Raw genomic sequence first — 17,843 nt, forward strand, 5'->3', positions numbered from 1 at the left:
TTCTTCCATTTTTCTTTAAGTCTCTTAATAGCAACAAGTCAGTATGTTGTATTTTGTTTTGTAGAACAAGAATAAAAGCAAACATTTGTTTCTCAAGGCCTTGTGAAAACTTCCGTAGCTTCATCAAAGCATATTGTCTCAATGACCATTTTATAATGTTACCTCTTTAGCTAATTCTTTGAAAGTAGATCCACCAATCCTAGAGGCTGTTCCTTCAAAACAAAGGTCAATGACTTCCTTGTGCAGACCTACTGCCTCAAAGATCTGAGCTCCCTACAAATAAAATGTTCAGGAATAGACTGATAGCTCTAACAAATGTAATTGTCTTTAAGCCAGTAGTGGGTATAACACCCTGAAAAGATTAATGGAACATAAACACCTAGTTCATAAATAAATGAAAGTTAAAAATGGAATACCTACAAATTTCTGTAGTATCTATAATATACACTAAGGGGGCCATACGCTATACTGGTACATTCAATTCAAGTTTGTTTCCTTTTTTTTGCAGTAAATCCAAAATTTTGTTTTCTTGTCTAATTCCATTCTGTCAATAGTGTAGAAGGAGTTTTTCTAAGGACAATTGAATACAAATGTGATGGTTTTAGTTTATTGTTGACTACTGTTGTTTATTTCTTGTTCTACTACAAAACTAAAATGAATTTTTCAAGAAGTATCATAATAAGAGTATGCACTTCTTCATCATCTTCCAAAACTAAACCTAGCACTAGAAGTGTTCTTACCTTGTAGCTATGGAGTGTAGAGATTCCCATTTTAGCCATGACTTTTGAGATACCTCTAGCGCAGGCATCTCTGTAGTTGATAAAGACCTCGTGATCAGTTAGAGGTGGGTCCAGTAAACCATCTTCTCTGACTCTTTTCACAGTTTCAAACACAAGGTATGGACAGATAGCATCCAGACCATAACCTAACAAGGTACACAAGTGGTGGACTTCTCTGTAATGGGAGATGTAAATTAGACAATAAAGTAAAATAACTAAGGTTTGAAGGAATAAATATTTTACTTGTTGTAATAGTATTGTTAGAGAGGATGTCATTAAGTAAACACATATAAATCACCACTACTAATCACTCTCATATAAATCATCAACCACCTGACCTTTTATAATCCCTTTTGCTGTTCAGATTTTGTAAATGTAGCATTAGAAATTACTGATATGTTTTTTTTCATTGATACGTTAACGATAATAACAATTGTACATTGATGAATCATAATTCAGTATTACCATCATTAATTCAAGAAGCATTTTCTCTACATTGCTAAAAATGAATATCAACAATAACTCAAGATTATAAATGTTTGAAAAATATCTGATTGTTTTTTAAATATATTTTATTACCTAGCCTCTCCTGTTTCCAGAATGAGACCAACTTTCAGCCTCAGGGTTTTGTCGATCAGATAGTGGTGAACAGCTCCTACAGCCAACAGATTCCTGAAATAATATACCTTATGTTAATTACTAATTTTCTCAGCAAAAAAGGTCTGAAAGATTACCAGGTTCTAACTACTATTACTTATGAGAAATTTTCAGTTATTGTTGATAATCAGCTTGCTTAGAGCAATTACATTGTTAGTTTTACTTATATCATAGGGAATACCATCAAATAAGTTTTAAGTTAACCTACAGTGCATCATTTAGTCATTTTTTCTTGATAATGGTCTTAAGAAGTCCATATAAAGAACACACGAGTCACAGAAATGTGTTTTGTAGTAATAGGAACTCCTTATCAGTTTGATATTAATACCAGTGTTCTCCTTTTTGCAGGGCTATGATTCTGGTGTTGGGTTTTCAGAACACTTTCAGAATGAAGATATCAGCCTTGCCTTGGTTAGAACATTTACAGGGAAGGAACATGATTCTTTCATTGGTATAATAATACTGACAAGACATGGACATGATCCTTGTCCGTTTTATATATGGGACAGAGACATGGTCCTTGTCAGTTTACTTACAGGACAGGGACGTGATCCTTGTCAGTTTTATATATGGGACAGAGACATGGTCCTTGTCAGTTTTACTTACAGGACAGGGACGTGATCCTTGTCAGTTTTATATATGGGACAGAGACATGGTCCTTGTCAGTTTTACTTACAGGACAGGGACGTGATCCTTGTCAGTTTTATATATGGGACAGAGACATGGTCCTTGTCAGTTTTATATATGGGACAGAGATGTGATCCTTGTCAGTTTTACTTACAGGACAGGGATGTGATCCTTGTCAGTTTTATATATGGGACAGAGACATGGTCCTTGTCAGTTTTACTTACAGGACAGGGACGTGATCCTTGTCCGTTTTATATATGGGACAGAGACATGGTCCTTGTCAGTTTTACTTACAGGACAGGGACGTGATCCTTGTCAGTTTTATATATGGGACAGAGACATGGTCCTTGTCAGTTTTACTTACAGGACAGAGACATGGTCCTTGTCAGTTTTATATATGGGACAGAGACATGATCCTTGTCAGTTTTACTTACGGGACAGGGACGTGATCCTTGTCAGTTTTATATATGGGACAGAGACATGATCCTTGTCAGTTTACTTACAGGACAGGGACATGATCCTTGTCAGTTTACTTACAGGACAGGGACGTGATCCTTGTCAGTTTTATATATGGGACAGAGACATGATTCTTGTCAGTTTACTTACAGGACAGGGACGTGATCCTTGTCAGTTTTACTTACGGGACAGGGACATGATCCTTGTCAGTTTTCCTATCAGACAACAGAATCAGTTTGTATCCACTGTTAGCTGCTGCCTCAGCCTCTTCTCTGATTCTCATCAAACAGGGAACCAGACCTTCAGGACCATCAGATGATGAGTATACAATGTCAATTACCTTTGTCTACAAACAAAACAATTATAAGACAGTCATTTCTCCTGTTTTGAAGATCAACAAGCATGAAAATACTTTTAAAAATTTCATAATTCATACATATGAAAAAATGCAAGAATTTTTTTCATGCAAAAATGAAGTAGAATTTTTTTGGTTGTTTCTGAAATCAATCTACTCATGTGCAGGATTATTTCTCAATTCATATTATAAAGTTATTCAAAGAACATATTCATGACAGTTTAATTTTCTTGTTAATACAGAGCTTATTGCTTATTAAAAATATTTCAGAAATAAAACTGCTGCAAAATTTTAGAGTTCATAGAAATAAATCCATTATCGACTTAGACTTTACCTTCCATCCTTTATGATCAACATGTTTAAGAACTTCCATGTCATGTAGTGACAGTATAGGTTGTTCTAACCATATTCTCTGGCACTGCTCCTGACTGGGTTCTAGAATGTTAGATTCTGGTCCTATAGGACATGCCTACAACAACAACAAGACAGCTAATAGAGCAGAAGAACTCTGTCTTGACAGGCAAGTTTGAACTTCTTATGGAGGTCCCAAATTTTATAAGTAAAATATACAAGTCTTATATAAAACCTATGCATATGTTATGCAAAGTTCATCCTTATTCTATTTCATTTTACAGGGATGATTTAATGAGGTCAACAAACAAAGCAGCAATTGGCAAAATTTGAAGTAAATATACAGTAATATAAACAAAGAATCGTAACAATAAAATCCAGATTTGAAATAGCAGAATTTCGCTACAGAGCACAAAAAAAAATCATGACTGATTTTTAATTGCTTTAACAATGCAAAGCAACATAAACTGCTTCAGTAAGCAAAAAAAAAAATGTTTAATGAGGTTTTTTACAGACTCACCAGTGACATGACAATCTTTTCTCTGAATGGATCTATAGGTGGATTAGTGACCTGAGCAAACAGCTGTTTGAAGTAGTCGTAGATCAATGGGTTGTACTTTGATAGACAGGCCAGAGGGGCATCATTACCCATGGAACCTAAAGCTTCTTTCCTGAAAATAAATGTAACATCATTGATGTTTATATGTTATGATCTTCTAATTTAGTATATAAAACTATACAAAATTCATTTTATATAGATATGAATACTGACCTTTATTGGAGAAAAGAAATGAAATATACCAATTTCAAGACTTACTTTTCTTTAATCGTGGATGGGTAAAATTCTAAACACAGACTTTTCTGTCTTTGATCATGGGTACTTTTCTAGATGTAGACTAACTTATCTATGGCCATGGGTATTTTTCTATATACAGACTTACTTGTTTTTGACCATGCATGATTTTCTATAGACTTACTTGTCTTTGACCATGGGTAAGATCAGTAGATTAATGATTTCTACACTGAACCCATGTAATGACAATCTAGGATCCTCCTCTAACCAGCCTCCATGCTGAGATTTAAATCGTTCTATCTCATACTTCTCCACTTTACTCTCATCATGGACATGTCTTAATTCCTTCATTGTTATGGTCTAGAATTCAAAGTTTACTTTGTATGAGATTAAAGTAAACAATACACATACATATGTTTTGGAAAAAAAAAGACCTAAGTTTTTTTTTATATCCGATACTCATACAAAATGTTTCACTTTTACACACATTTATTTGACATAGTTTATGACTGCATAAAACATAAGTTCGATGTAGCAAAATTATGAGCCATTCTACAGTCTGAGAAAATACAATCTTTTATTGCAGAATGGAATTTTTATTTGAGATCTATGGTTGCACACATAATATCCAATTTTAAAAACTGGCCTCTAACTCAAATCTTCTAACAACATCTTTTAAGCAATTGATAATTGTAATTACAAAATTTATGATATCAGGATTTTAATATAAAATAATTTTTCCCCTCTACCTCTTCAAGCCATTGACCAACAGGTCTGAGTTGGGCCATGTTAGATTTCAGCACATCGTCTCTCATGAACACTTTCTTTTGTGTATCAACTAACAACATCCTTCCAGGTTTTAGCCTTCCCTTCTGAAGGACCTCCGATGGATGTATATCGGCCACACCAACTTCACTTGACATGTACATGTGGTTTGACTTGGTCACATAGAATCTGGAGGGACGAAGTCCATTCCTGTCCAGAGTGGCTCCAATAAATCTGCCATCAGTGAAAGTCAAGAGAGCTGAAAATATAGAAAATGAATAAATCATGTGTCTTAGTGGATTTAAAATTGTCATCTCTGGTCCTGGTTTCATAAAGAAGATCCAAAATTTAAAATTTCATCACATTCTTCCCTTATTCAAATTTTAACCATGATAATAACTTCAAATTGAAGAAGTATGGGGATCAGAAATTAAGGATTCTTCCAGAAACCAAATCCAGTATATCTTATAACTAGTTTTTTAACTCTAAAAATATCATAATTCAATTTACAGTACTCAGATTATCAGCTCCAAGAGTGGAATGAAATGTAAACTTGACCTGTAACTTCTCATGGTGAACTTATATATAAAAAAATCATGTCAATATCTGCAAGCATTTAGAAAAAAAGTCTGGAATTTGCTAAGTTCAAGGCCCGTAATTTCAGTAAAAATCATCAGAGCGGAATGAAACATAAAATTAGCCTGTAAATTATCATGGTGTAAATATCTGCAAGCGTTTAGAAAAAAAGTCAGGAAAACTGTTATTTCTGTGAATTTCGCAAAGTTCAAGGTCCATAATTTCAAAAAAATCATCAGAGCAGAACGAAAATTACACTTGACCTGTAACTTCTCATGGTGAATATGGACTGACGGACGGAAAGGTCAAAAACATCATACCCTTCGCAACTTTGTTGTGTGGGGTATAAATATGCTATACACCGCTTTAACAATTGTAAATACACTTTATCTTTTAAGAATCAACACAGCATTTCCAAGCAAATAACATAACAAACCTGGTCCATCCCATGGTTCCATGGCATAGGCATTCCATCTGTAATAGTCCTTTTTCTCCTTACTCATGATATTGTCATTCTGCCAGGCTTCTGGTACCATACACATCACAGCCTGCAGAAGCAACAGAGATCAAGTAAAATATTGATAGATTGATTATACTATTGCACTTCAAGAAAAGAACATTTATTATAAATCAAACAGACCCTGCTTTGTACTAGTCAGACTTTTAAAGTGCTACTCACAGATACATTTTTTCTTCCATATATTGGTGATTAGACAGCAGGCCAATTTAAAATCATTAATACTCTAGACAAAATTTCTTCTACAGGTCACTGATGCTACAGAGTTTGTCAACATTTAACTTTGCAATATAGAACATACGTGCAGTCGAACTTCACTCGCTCAAACTTGGATGGCTTGAACACCCGGGATTTCTCTAACACAACTCAAAGTACAGATTTTTTCTCCTATATAACCAGTATAAATAACCATGGATTTCTTGAACTTCGATTTCTCGAAAACTCAAACTGAATAGTCAGTCTGTTTGGTAATAAATCTTAGAGAATAACCCTCGCTAACTCGAACTCATCAGCCATTTTGTCAGCTTGGGTAATAAAAGGTGTGAAAAACTGAAACCTTATCATAAATCAGTGTCATTTAGTTAATTACAGGTTATCATTAATTAGGTAGTTTTGACCTTAACATAGTATATATTGAAGTTTGAGAATGTTCTGAAGTCGGTTTGATGAAACATGAAGGAAAATAGGATGAAAATAAATTATTGACTTTTTAAAAAAAAACACAGCATTTTTAATGTCCACAAATCAACATAATCTTCCAAAAGCAAATGAAAAGGATCCACGAACTAACACACCTTCGTAGGAAGTAAGCAATTTCTAAAGATAAGGTCGACCTTGGAAGGGAAACGAACAAAAATCCAGAAATATATATAAACTTCAATTTCTCAAACTCCTAATAACTCGAAAACATTTCAATGGTCCCTTAGAGTTCAAGTTACCGAAGTTTGACTGTATAAGACAATGTAGTTACCTCGGGTAACTCTCTACCACCAGCAATACACAAGAATTCCAGTGCATTATCAACACAACCAGAGTCAGACTGGGCTTTCTCTATAACTGGATACAACATATTAAGCTTGTCTCCGTACTTCTGACTGTGCATCACACCTTCTCTCGCCTTCATTAGATTCCTGTTTCCTCTTAGTGTGTTTATCTCTCCATTGTGGGCTAACAGTCTGTAAAATACAACATTAAATTATAAGTGGCAATACTGGTTAATTTTTCTGCAACATTAACTTTATGTTTGACATCTATTTTTTTTTTGTAAAATTGCAAAGTTACCTCCCTTATTCCATTATTTATAACTCAATTGAAGAAGATATCTTTATGACATTATATTTGTCATGTTTTCAAGAAACTTTGAAAGATGACTAAAGCCATATTAAAAGTTAATAATGCATAAATTTTATTGTACCATATTGGATTAAGATAATACATTTGTGATATGAGTGATGCAAAAAAATTTGAAGTACACACAATATTGTGAAGCAGACATTCTACTGTGACAATAATACTGTTTGTGGGGAACCAATTTTCGGGGAACCAATTTTGGTGGTTTTCCTGGGTAGCCCAAACCTTGAAATTAGGTTCACAATGATAAGGAGATGTTCTTTGATGTGTATACTGAAAACCTCAAAACCACAAATTCGTGTTTCTTCGCTAATCCACTTTCACAGTATTACACTAGTAGTTCATCCATGTAAATGCAATGTGTACATGTAATCAAACACAGTCCCATTAATACAGTCAAAATATACTGTAGAAGGATTACTTTTCGCTACTTTCCTAAAAAAATTGTACCTGTGAAATTGATTTTCAACACTATATAAGGCTTATCATTTTTTTAAACCACCGAAATTGATACCTGTGAGTATGTCCACTTGATAAAATCCGTGAAAACTAGCAACACGTAAATGTTTACAGTACCTCATAGGATGTGCTCTCTCCCAGCTGGGGAAGGTATTGGTAGAAAATCTGCTGTGGATTAGGGCCAGATGGGTCAGGAATTCTTCGTTCATTAGATCCTTGTAATACTGCCATAACTGACTGGTATTGAATAGACCCTACAATAAACAATTACATTAATTGGTCATAAGTAAACTTACCCCATTGATAAAAACCAAAAAATACACCCATTCTAAAAATAACTAGTTATCATGATCATGATGTTAAAACACATCTCCTAAGACGTTGTAAAATTAATGTACAATATGCAGTTTTTTTCATGCATTTCAGGACAAAAAGATTAATTGATCAAGTCGACCTTGTTTGCACTAGTCGGATACTTTCAGCAATAACCACAAACTCCATGTCACCAAACAACGTAACTTTTCCTGACTCTATACCGATCTACTATATGATGCATAGTTTGGGAAAACAGAAAAAAAAGATTTACAGAGTGTTGTATGACTGGCTCAAAAGTCTAACTAATTACCTCTACTTGGAAGGAATATGCTACGATTAAACCAATGAAGCTATAAACAATGAACTAACAATCTCCCCATTACAAAATATCATGTCATCAATATTAGAATAAAAAAAAACCTATGAGAATCCCCTCCAACTCATAATATGTTAAAGTACTTTAATTTGTGGATACCAATTTTCATGGATTAGGAAAGAATCACAAGTTCTTAGATTCTTGAATTCATGATTAGGTTTTCAGTATACACTTCAATGGAAATCTCCTTTTCCTTAGCAACCAAATTTCGTGGTTTGGCCTTCCCATGAAAGCCATGAAAATTGGTACCCCACGAACAATAATACTTTCACAGTAATCATTATAAATGGATTCATGAACTATAATCAGATAACAGCCAAATATTGGCACATTATTTTTTCTTGTATTGTCTATTTGTCTTGTATTACAAACATAGCTTAATGTGCCACAATGATAATCATCACACGCTAAAAATATGTAAATGGAAAGTTACAATGTAGTAATAATGGATGGACAAATATAAGTTGAAGAGCAGAGAGGTCAGTTGAGAATATATTTAGAATGAAAAGTAGATTAGTGAAAGCACTCAAGCATAAAGACTTATATAAATTGTTTTGATAATGCTTTTACATAAATATTAGTTTCAAGGTGAAAGAGCATACAAATATGGCATGTTCTACTAGCATGATTTATGTGTAAAGGCATGTAGCTTGCTTGTAACTACTAAAATTCCATTTTCAGACATGATATTACATACCAATACCTTTTTTACTTAAGTAGGCATTTTTTTTGGGTTTGTTTTTTCTACCTCAAAGAAATAACTTCATACAGCAAACTTGAGATTACAAAATTTTGATATGATAAATGTCCTGGACTTCAGTAACTCTGTAAAATTTTGCCCTATATAATTATATTGTGTATATGTCCGATATTGTACCTTGTATACAACGGTGTACGGAGAGAAACTAAAGAAATGTCAGATATCATACCTTGTATACAATGGTGTACGGAGAGAAACTACAGAAGTAGAACCTGTATCCTTTCTCAGGGATCTGGTGAGTGGAAAACTTTCTCAACAAATATACCTACAATGTGAAATTTCATCAAAAAGTCATTCCAAAGTAATCAAGCTCATAACGCAGTATTTTTTGTGTAGAAAATAAATATTGAAGCAATAGATATATTTATCAGCCATACATTCTTCCATTGTTATTTGTGTTTGGTGTTGTCATCACATCTTTCCCTTTGAAGTCCCTCTGGTATTTTCTGTATCAACATAAAACTGTTATTATTCAGTATTTCCTTTTACTGCCTTACTAAACATTGAGTATTGATACAAAGAAACTACAAATACTTGGAAAAATCCATCAAGTTCCTCATGCTATGTAATACAGTACAAAAATATTGTGTAAGGTAAATATAAATCCTTTGCTCATATCTAAGGAAGTTTTCTTCATATCACAAATCAAATACTTTTTAAAGCAGCCATGTATAATTCAACAGACCTGTCTATCAAACTCTTCCTTGTCCTTGTAACCCTCAGCAGTAACAAACACCTGAAAGAGAAATACCAGTGTCAGTTCATCTGTTCTTTCTGATCGGCAATACCTAAGATATCTCTTAAATACTGGGTTACATACATTACTATTTTACTTCTTTAATATATACCAGTTCACCATACTCTTATAATTAGTTTGTTTTTTTAATAATACATTTACATCTACATGAGAAAACTCAATCTTTTAGACCATATACATATATTTTTACAAGTCTTTGTGCCGTAAATGTTTCCTGGTGTATAAATTACAAACTCAATTTATTTAGGAAAAATCACTATCAGTCGTGTGAAATCATTACTTTCCTACATTTTAGTATAGTAATGATAAACAAATAAAGTTCATCTTATGTTTTAACAAACAAGAACAACAATGGGCATGATAACCTCTCTCATTGTGACCTATGAACTTACAACTATGAAATGATTTGCAGGGTGCAGCTTGTTAACACCACAAAGACAAGTTTGGCCACAACATTTAAACTACAAACAGCTAAAAAATATCATTGTGATTTAAATGTTAAACACAGCAGCATAAGAATCTGAACAGAATGGACGTGGCCAGAGGACTTTTAAAACTTGACATAAGAAATAAAGGTTAAAAAAGAAATAGGCAGAAAATGTTTTTTTTTAGACCCTTCTTTTTCTATAACTCTGAAAAAGGTAGGAACATAACCCTTTAAATTGAAGCTTTATATAAAATTATTGCATCTGGTACCTTTTTGGCCCCTTAAATCCTAAGCAGTTTGGGTCATAATCCTTACTATCAATAAAAAATTACATCTGTGGTATGAAACCTTGAAGTACAATTTCTAAGATTAGTTCCCCTTATTCCTTGTTTAGGTCATAATCCCCTTAATCTGTCCCAGTCTGAGTTTTCATTAATAGAACCTTGTGGAAATTTTTTTATAGAGATCCCAGATGTTCATAAGCACTAAAGTACCAACCATATAAAATTCAGACACTGCCAATGGTAGATGTGATTCATGGTGTAGAAAAAATCCCCAAACGATGCTTCTTCAGTCTACATATGCTATACTTTCACATAATAATAATCATTTCTGCATTTAGAACTGCACTTTTGACAAAAATAATACATTTATCTCCCAAAAAATTCAATCAAATGAAATAAAATCAAGAACGATAACTCTTGCAAAGTGCAAATTTCACGTACAATCTATATCATGTTTCTCTCAAAAGCCCAACAACCAAACAAAAAACTAAATTCAGCTATGTGACCAGTAACTGTTTCTGAACAAGAAAAACCCACTGAATGCAATGGGTTTTTGACATGGATAAATCACAGTCTGTCTGATTTATACAAAAACTGCTACTTAATAAGCAAAATATTGAATAGTGGTTCTAGTGTAATAATCTAGGTGTCAGGAACAGATTTACAGAAGGACAGACAGTAGCATTATCATACCCTTTTACAGTTATGTTGTCAAGGGAACAAGACACAAAGGTCACATTGGCCCAGGAGCAGACGGCAGATATAATAGTACACATATTGATTTTAGCTTGGATTTTATACATTGCGTAATACATCTTAAAAAGATGCACCCAAAATGATATTAAATATCAATACATTGCTACTAGTCATTGTATTGATTTTATATTAAACGTCTATCAGAATAGAAACATACGTGTACATTAACAACCATACTAGTACTAGACTACCGTTACTTTAAAACACCAGAAAAAAACATGATGCATTGATTCCTTTTAAATCCACTTCCTATTTTAAGAACAAAAATGTTGATCTACCTAATCTTACTATATGAACCTAAGTATCTAAAATGTAAATTTTTTTCAAAACAATCAACTTTTCTTATCTTTATGAATTCAGACTTGTATATGTTTTACAGTCCCGTATTTTAGCCCAAAGCACAACATACCTAAGATGTGTGGCTTGTAATTTTTTTTTTTAATTACCGATAAAGCTTTACATCAATGTCTCGTAAAGTAAATATTGTTTTTGATATAATAAATTTTTACAATATTGTTGTGAAAATGTGAGATCAGTCAATCAGCAAACTGGATTTTATTCATGTAATTTTTCAAAACACATTTAACTACTGTTCAAACCTACATGAAACACGCATATTTTCTAATCCATCAAAACCATAAAATTTGTTTTCTAAGAGCAAAACTTGCTACAAATTTTATACAGTATTTTGTCCATTATGAATAATTGCTATATATATATATATGAAGATAGTATATGGGTAGGCATTGTCATGAAAAATCATGTCTTACAGAAAACATCACTTTATCACTTAGTATTTGAGTATTTTTTTTAGCAAGGGATAAACTACACATGTACAGACAGACAGATATGTATTCAAATCACAGACTTTGTGTTCAGTCATAATGGTTGACACTAGAAAATACAATGTCACATTTCTTCTTGAGATGTTTGCTTCTGTAGACTGAAATTTCAGCCAATTATTAACATTTTTGTTGTTGCTTTTCAACATATTACTACAATAAAAAGTAGCAATACATAGAAATCACACTTGTAAAAAATATACAAAATGTCATATGTTGAAAAATTTCCATACAGACACCTTGATCAATACCTATAATTCCAAAAGATTACCTGACACCACAAATGACTTGCTCATACTCAATTTCCTAGCCAGGGAGTTCAGAGGGGGGGACTACAACCATCCAAACCCTTGGAAGCAAACAGATTGATTGCTGGGGTTTAAGGTCCGTGCAGCAATATTTCAGCTATATTCAGACAATGAACATGAAATGGATGATAAAATGAACATGAAATAAAAAATGGGATGGGACATCAGGATAATAGGGTCAACAAATTTTGACTGCCACAAGATGAAAGGGAAGGATGGGTAGGGTCGGGCAATTTAGCCTTCTGTGGCGGAGTGCAAAGTTCCTACTCCTATCGAATACCACAGCAGGGATCTTTAACATGCGAGGAACGTGGCATCTTTCCCAACATGGTGCACCACTATGGTTTGCGGTCAGGTTTTCCGTATTATAGCCTGACAACCCCAGCATGTAACATGCCAAGGGTACCCCATTCCACCACCTGGGGCACACATCCCAGTTGCTCTGTGGGCAGAGCACCTAACCCCCGCAAAGGTTCCTGAGCCCTATTTAGTTGTCTTTTACGACAAGCTTAGCGCTGCTGCAGGCCTATTCTTTTGACACCCGGACGCAAACAGTGTTCAAAAGATTGTGAAAAGCCAGATTAAAATTGATTAAGCATTATCAGAGTAAGAATTGTTTCCTTCAAATAACCCCTTGAAAAGAAAAAAAATAATTGAAGCAATCTGAGAGACAGAGATGTTTGTTAGGCATGTTGAAATTAACTTTACAGTAACTTCATTTGTTGACTGGACCCTCTATTCTATTCTACTCCTGATAAAATAATAATTATCTAAAAAATCCATCATAATGTAACCCTCTGCCAATTACTAGTTATTAGTGGAATCACAAACCCAATGTATGTGTCACAAACAAATATATGAACACACAGAATGAAAATCTATTTGTAAAAATGCTTCCTCAAAATCAAGTATCCTTTCATCAAAAGTATGAAGTTCAAATCTGTTTGTAATGATCAAGGTGTCTCTTGAAGTAAAAAACAACTAACAAACAAAATTAAACAAGAAATATTTTTACAAAGTCCATGATTTAATGCTGCAACAGAATTATAATTATTAGAATGGTCAATATGTTTACTTAGTACAAATGTAATTCTGAGTTGCTTCCCTTCCTTGGAACTCTTCATTCGCCAAGATGGCTGGTTAGCTCCTACAAAGAAACTTTTCATGTGCTAAGGGCATATCACATATTCATGGTATCATGGACAGAACATTCAACACATACATCATTTTAATAAACAAGGTTACAAATTAACATTACAGATTGATATTTTAAGTCATAAAACCTTCTATTTGCTTTGTTTTGTTTGTTTTTTTTTTTGGTTTTGGTTAAATTGTCCAATATACTCTGCAAAAGTCACTATAAAGAATAACATTAGCATAAATTCAAATGCATTATAGTTAGTATGAAATAATGTTCACCTTAATTTAAAAAATCTTGTAATTTAACAACAGACACATAGTGATGTCATGGGAACCAGATATATTCCTACATTGTTGCAAGCAGGGTTTTAATTTGGTAAAATCAAGTTCCAGTCCACAATGAGGTTGTAATTGTTTTTCCTCCCTTCCATACACATTTGCCTCAGTTTATTCTTATTCTACACAAATCATTCACCAGTTTAGAGTAATTGAGTTTTTTAATGAAAATGCCACATTTAAAAAAGAAGATGCCCTGAGGCTAAAAATCTTAAATCTAAGTTGCAATAGTGCCACCTAATGGCATTGGTATTGGTTGAAAACTGGGTTTTCAATCCATCTGGATCTGCCCTTGCTTCGGTTGACCTTAGATCTAAATTCCTGGCTGGATAGGACTCAGTTTCCTTATACCTAGTATGCTATTGTTTTCCCATACCATTTAAACCTACATACACCAGTCAATGAATAAAAGGCTAAGCAACTCAGAAAACCGGTTTCCCATACCATTTAAACCTATATATAACAGTCCATGAATGAAAGGTTAAGCAACTCAGAAAAACATTGTGTTTACATATGATATTAATGATAGATGATCTATGGGGTCCAAAGTACAAAGATATGTTTTCATTTCCTAGTCAAGGGTCAATAAGTAGGACAAAAAATAAATCAGTCAGGCTGTGCTAGTGACACAATCTTTATCACAAATCGTAATGCAGGTCACATATTGTGAGATAGTGCACATATGCAATAAATGTATTCCTATCTTTTTTTTCTCAGGTATATGCAGATCAATCAAAATTAAGGCCAAATCTTTTCACATTCATTGAGTCTCAAAAAACCATCTCATCTTAAAAATACCTTCTTCAAAGTGCCAGAAACCTTGTCCAAAAAAAAAAAAACATCAAACAAACAAAGAAAAAAAATAAAATAAAAAAAATAACTTCTCAGGTTTTTTAATCCTTAAGTGGGATAAAAGCCAACATGTACTCTAACGTCAATAAAATCTAGATTTACAAGAGACTTTTTACAGGAGTGTTCAGCAAGGTTTATTTCTAGGTTAATTAATGCATGCATACAAGAAGAAAATCATTTACACAAACACCCTGAAAGTCACCTTGATGTGTACCAGCTTAGACAAAATCAACCGTGAAATGTCAAAATAAATTTGCAGTTTTACACCAAACTAATGTTAAATACTCCTAAAGAATAAGTCTGCACTCCTAACATGCAAGCAATAATAATGATTAACTTTAACGGTTTAGACTATATACCTTATTAAAAACAATTCACTTTCATTAACGGAAATGGAACTTGGGAACACTCAATCAGCAGTACATTGAATGTTTTAACACATTCTAGGTCTTACTGCAATTTAAAAGTTAAGGGCAGATCCAGTTATGAATGAATAAAAGAAGAAATTCTGCTAGGTTTGTAATTTTACTGTGCTGTAATAACACTCCATTCCCCAGGAAGGTACACTTGTACATCACTTACAGAAATATTAGAGCAAATACAATGCATATGATAATATTCAGTGGAGAGAGTTTGTCTTCTTTTGATGAAATGACAATCATCTAATGAAATGCCTTAATTAGTTAATTGGACAATTGAAAAGGCATTTTAAACTTTTGTTTTTCCAAAAGTATCTAAATCTGTGTCTGATAAAAAGTTTAAATCTTCTTCTCAATCACCAGATTAACTAATTATGGCACTTCATTAGGTAAAAGTCATTCTATCAAGAGAAAACCAACCTTACCCTATGTAGTAAACTGATTTGTTTGCTATAAAAATAACATTTTCTTAAATAATAAACTTCTAAGAGAATGTACGACCAACTTCAAAATTTCTAGGATCCATAAAATAACTCAGCCCATAAAACAATTGACTTATTTTCTAATTTTTTAAAGTTTAGTCTGACCTAACACATTATTATTTATATTATTTATACTTTTTTATTTTGGTGGTATGATGTGCTGCATGTAACTGTATTCTTTTATCATATTACCTAAAAAAAATCTTTTAATTTTCACATGCTTGTACATGTGCTTAATTTCACAATGTCAATCTTACATAGAAAACAAAAAAATTTGTAACGACCCTAGCCGAGAATATTTTAGACAGATACAAAATCCCAGAAAAATTTATATGAATTTATGGCTGTCAATGATAAAGGGAAAAATGTCAACAACAAATTTTCTTTATTTGTTTTAAGAAAGCAAATAAAAGCATTTTAAAAGTTTTGCATGACTACTGAGGAATGAACAAAAAAGTATGTGTATTATGTGGTAGAAAATGCTGCATGTATTTCTTGAGAAATTTTGTACCTGTATAGACAGCTTTTATAGTTCACGTTTAATCATATAATAAAATAATTTTGGAGAAATAGAAAATGCTGGGTGCAAATTTTGTTTTATGTTCATGAATTACCAAAATTGCCAAGCATCCAACATTCATACATTATTGTTAGTTTTTTTCATATGTGTATGTACTGATTTCATTGTTTTGTAATTGTTTATCTTAAGATAACGCATACTGGTCTAATTACCTGAAGAATGAGAGGTTCAGTAGTCTGGGCAATGCTCCCTAACAAAGCTCGATCAACAGGAGGGTTTCTCCAAGCCAACACCTGCAATTTATATAATCAGAACCTTCTTCAAAACCAATATATATAGATTTTAAAACATTTCAAATGAAATACTTACCAATATATACATTTATCAGTATATGTACATATGCATCTCTACAGCAAACGCATATCACAATGTACCTAATCTTGAAAGATCTAGACAAATCTACTTTCATCTATTTAAATTTGAAAATTCAAAATTCATATTTTACAGTCAATATAACAAGAAGACATGTATACATCAAAAAAGGATTAGTGTCTGATGCAGTGCAGAAAGTGTAGATATTTTCATATATCTATTGCACTCAGAATCAAACAATATCAATGTTTGTCTTTGACATACATGTACATGTAAATATGTATATTGAAATCAATATCAAGGCAGACCAATCTAAATATGTCAAGGCAGACCAATCTAAATATGCCAGACTGCCCAACCTGTTCGATGAAAATTTTTTCAGTCAAGTGGAAATTTTTGATTTTTTAAGTCACCCATATAGAAGAAAAGAGAACAAAACTGCTAAATTAGGGTTTTGGTATGGTGACCCAAAAATTATTTTTGATGGGTCCTGTCAAAGTCTTGGACATATTTTGATATCTATATCATCCCTTTGTAACCTCTATAATATATTTGTTGAAGAAAGTTCTTCTTTTCCTCAATAAATACATGTAAGATGTAGGTCTCTTGATTAATGAAGTAGTAGTATGATAGCTAATTAAGATTAAGTCTGATTTCTATACCTGCATGCCAAACTTTTTAGCAAAGCTTTCAAAGATAGCCTTTATATCAGGACCTTTGTCCTTGTCAATGAATATCAGCCCAGTAGCATACTTTCCTTCTTCTGGCAAATCAATGTTCTGGTCAGTCCTAGAGAGAAATGGAAAAGAGAATAGCGTAAACAAGTCTAAAAATACCTCTAAAACATTATTATGAGCCATCAAACAGAAAAAGTACAAGTACATTTCAGTTTTGTACAATTATGTTATACTTAACAGCTTTAACCACTTTTTAATCAACCTAATTTATATACTGTAATCAAAGAACTAAAGCACAAGTCTTTAACAGAACCTGGCAAAACATGTATGATAGAAACCCATCAGTTTGACAATATATTTTCATTGAAAAAGGTCTTTTCTATTTCAAGGTCCTATCGCATCTTAGATATAAGGAAAATTCTGATACAATATTCCAATATATGTATCTGTTCTTCAATTGATCATTTGCAGTTAATTCATGCACTGCCTGATCATTACTTAGACTTGTACTAAGTAAAATCTTGTCTGAACTAAC

At 32.8% G+C, this 17,843-nt stretch overlaps 1 protein-coding gene across 1 annotated transcript in view; it reads right to left on the reverse strand.

Moving 5' to 3' along the window:
* Positions 1 to 17,843, reverse strand: part of LOC148613604 (uncharacterized) — a 54,425-nt gene that overhangs the window by 23,620 nt on the left and 12,962 nt on the right. Inside the window, exons 4-18 of the mRNA XM_088587046.1 lie at positions 17,294 to 17,420; positions 16,472 to 16,552; positions 9,822 to 9,872; positions 9,306 to 9,401; positions 7,803 to 7,939; positions 6,847 to 7,051; positions 5,796 to 5,907; positions 4,768 to 5,042; positions 4,203 to 4,378; positions 3,746 to 3,896; positions 3,209 to 3,343; positions 2,705 to 2,865; positions 1,359 to 1,451; positions 741 to 954; positions 163 to 273 (exon numbers count right to left, since the gene is read on the reverse strand). Coding sequence (XP_088443172.1) covers positions 163 to 273; positions 741 to 954; positions 1,359 to 1,451; positions 2,705 to 2,865; positions 3,209 to 3,343; positions 3,746 to 3,896; positions 4,203 to 4,378; positions 4,768 to 5,042; positions 5,796 to 5,907; positions 6,847 to 7,051; positions 7,803 to 7,939; positions 9,306 to 9,401; positions 9,822 to 9,872; positions 16,472 to 16,552; positions 17,294 to 17,420 — 2,125 coding nt within the window. The remainder of the gene's footprint in view (positions 1 to 162; positions 274 to 740; positions 955 to 1,358; positions 1,452 to 2,704; positions 2,866 to 3,208; positions 3,344 to 3,745; positions 3,897 to 4,202; positions 4,379 to 4,767; positions 5,043 to 5,795; positions 5,908 to 6,846; positions 7,052 to 7,802; positions 7,940 to 9,305; positions 9,402 to 9,821; positions 9,873 to 16,471; positions 16,553 to 17,293; positions 17,421 to 17,843) is intronic.

This window comes from Perna viridis, chromosome 6 (assembly GCF_037379345.1).
Source record: "Perna viridis isolate PV_CMFRI_1.1 ecotype Kerala chromosome 6, ASM3737934v1, whole genome shotgun sequence".
NCBI classification, from domain to species: Eukaryota; Metazoa; Mollusca; class Bivalvia; order Mytilida; family Mytilidae; genus Perna; species Perna viridis.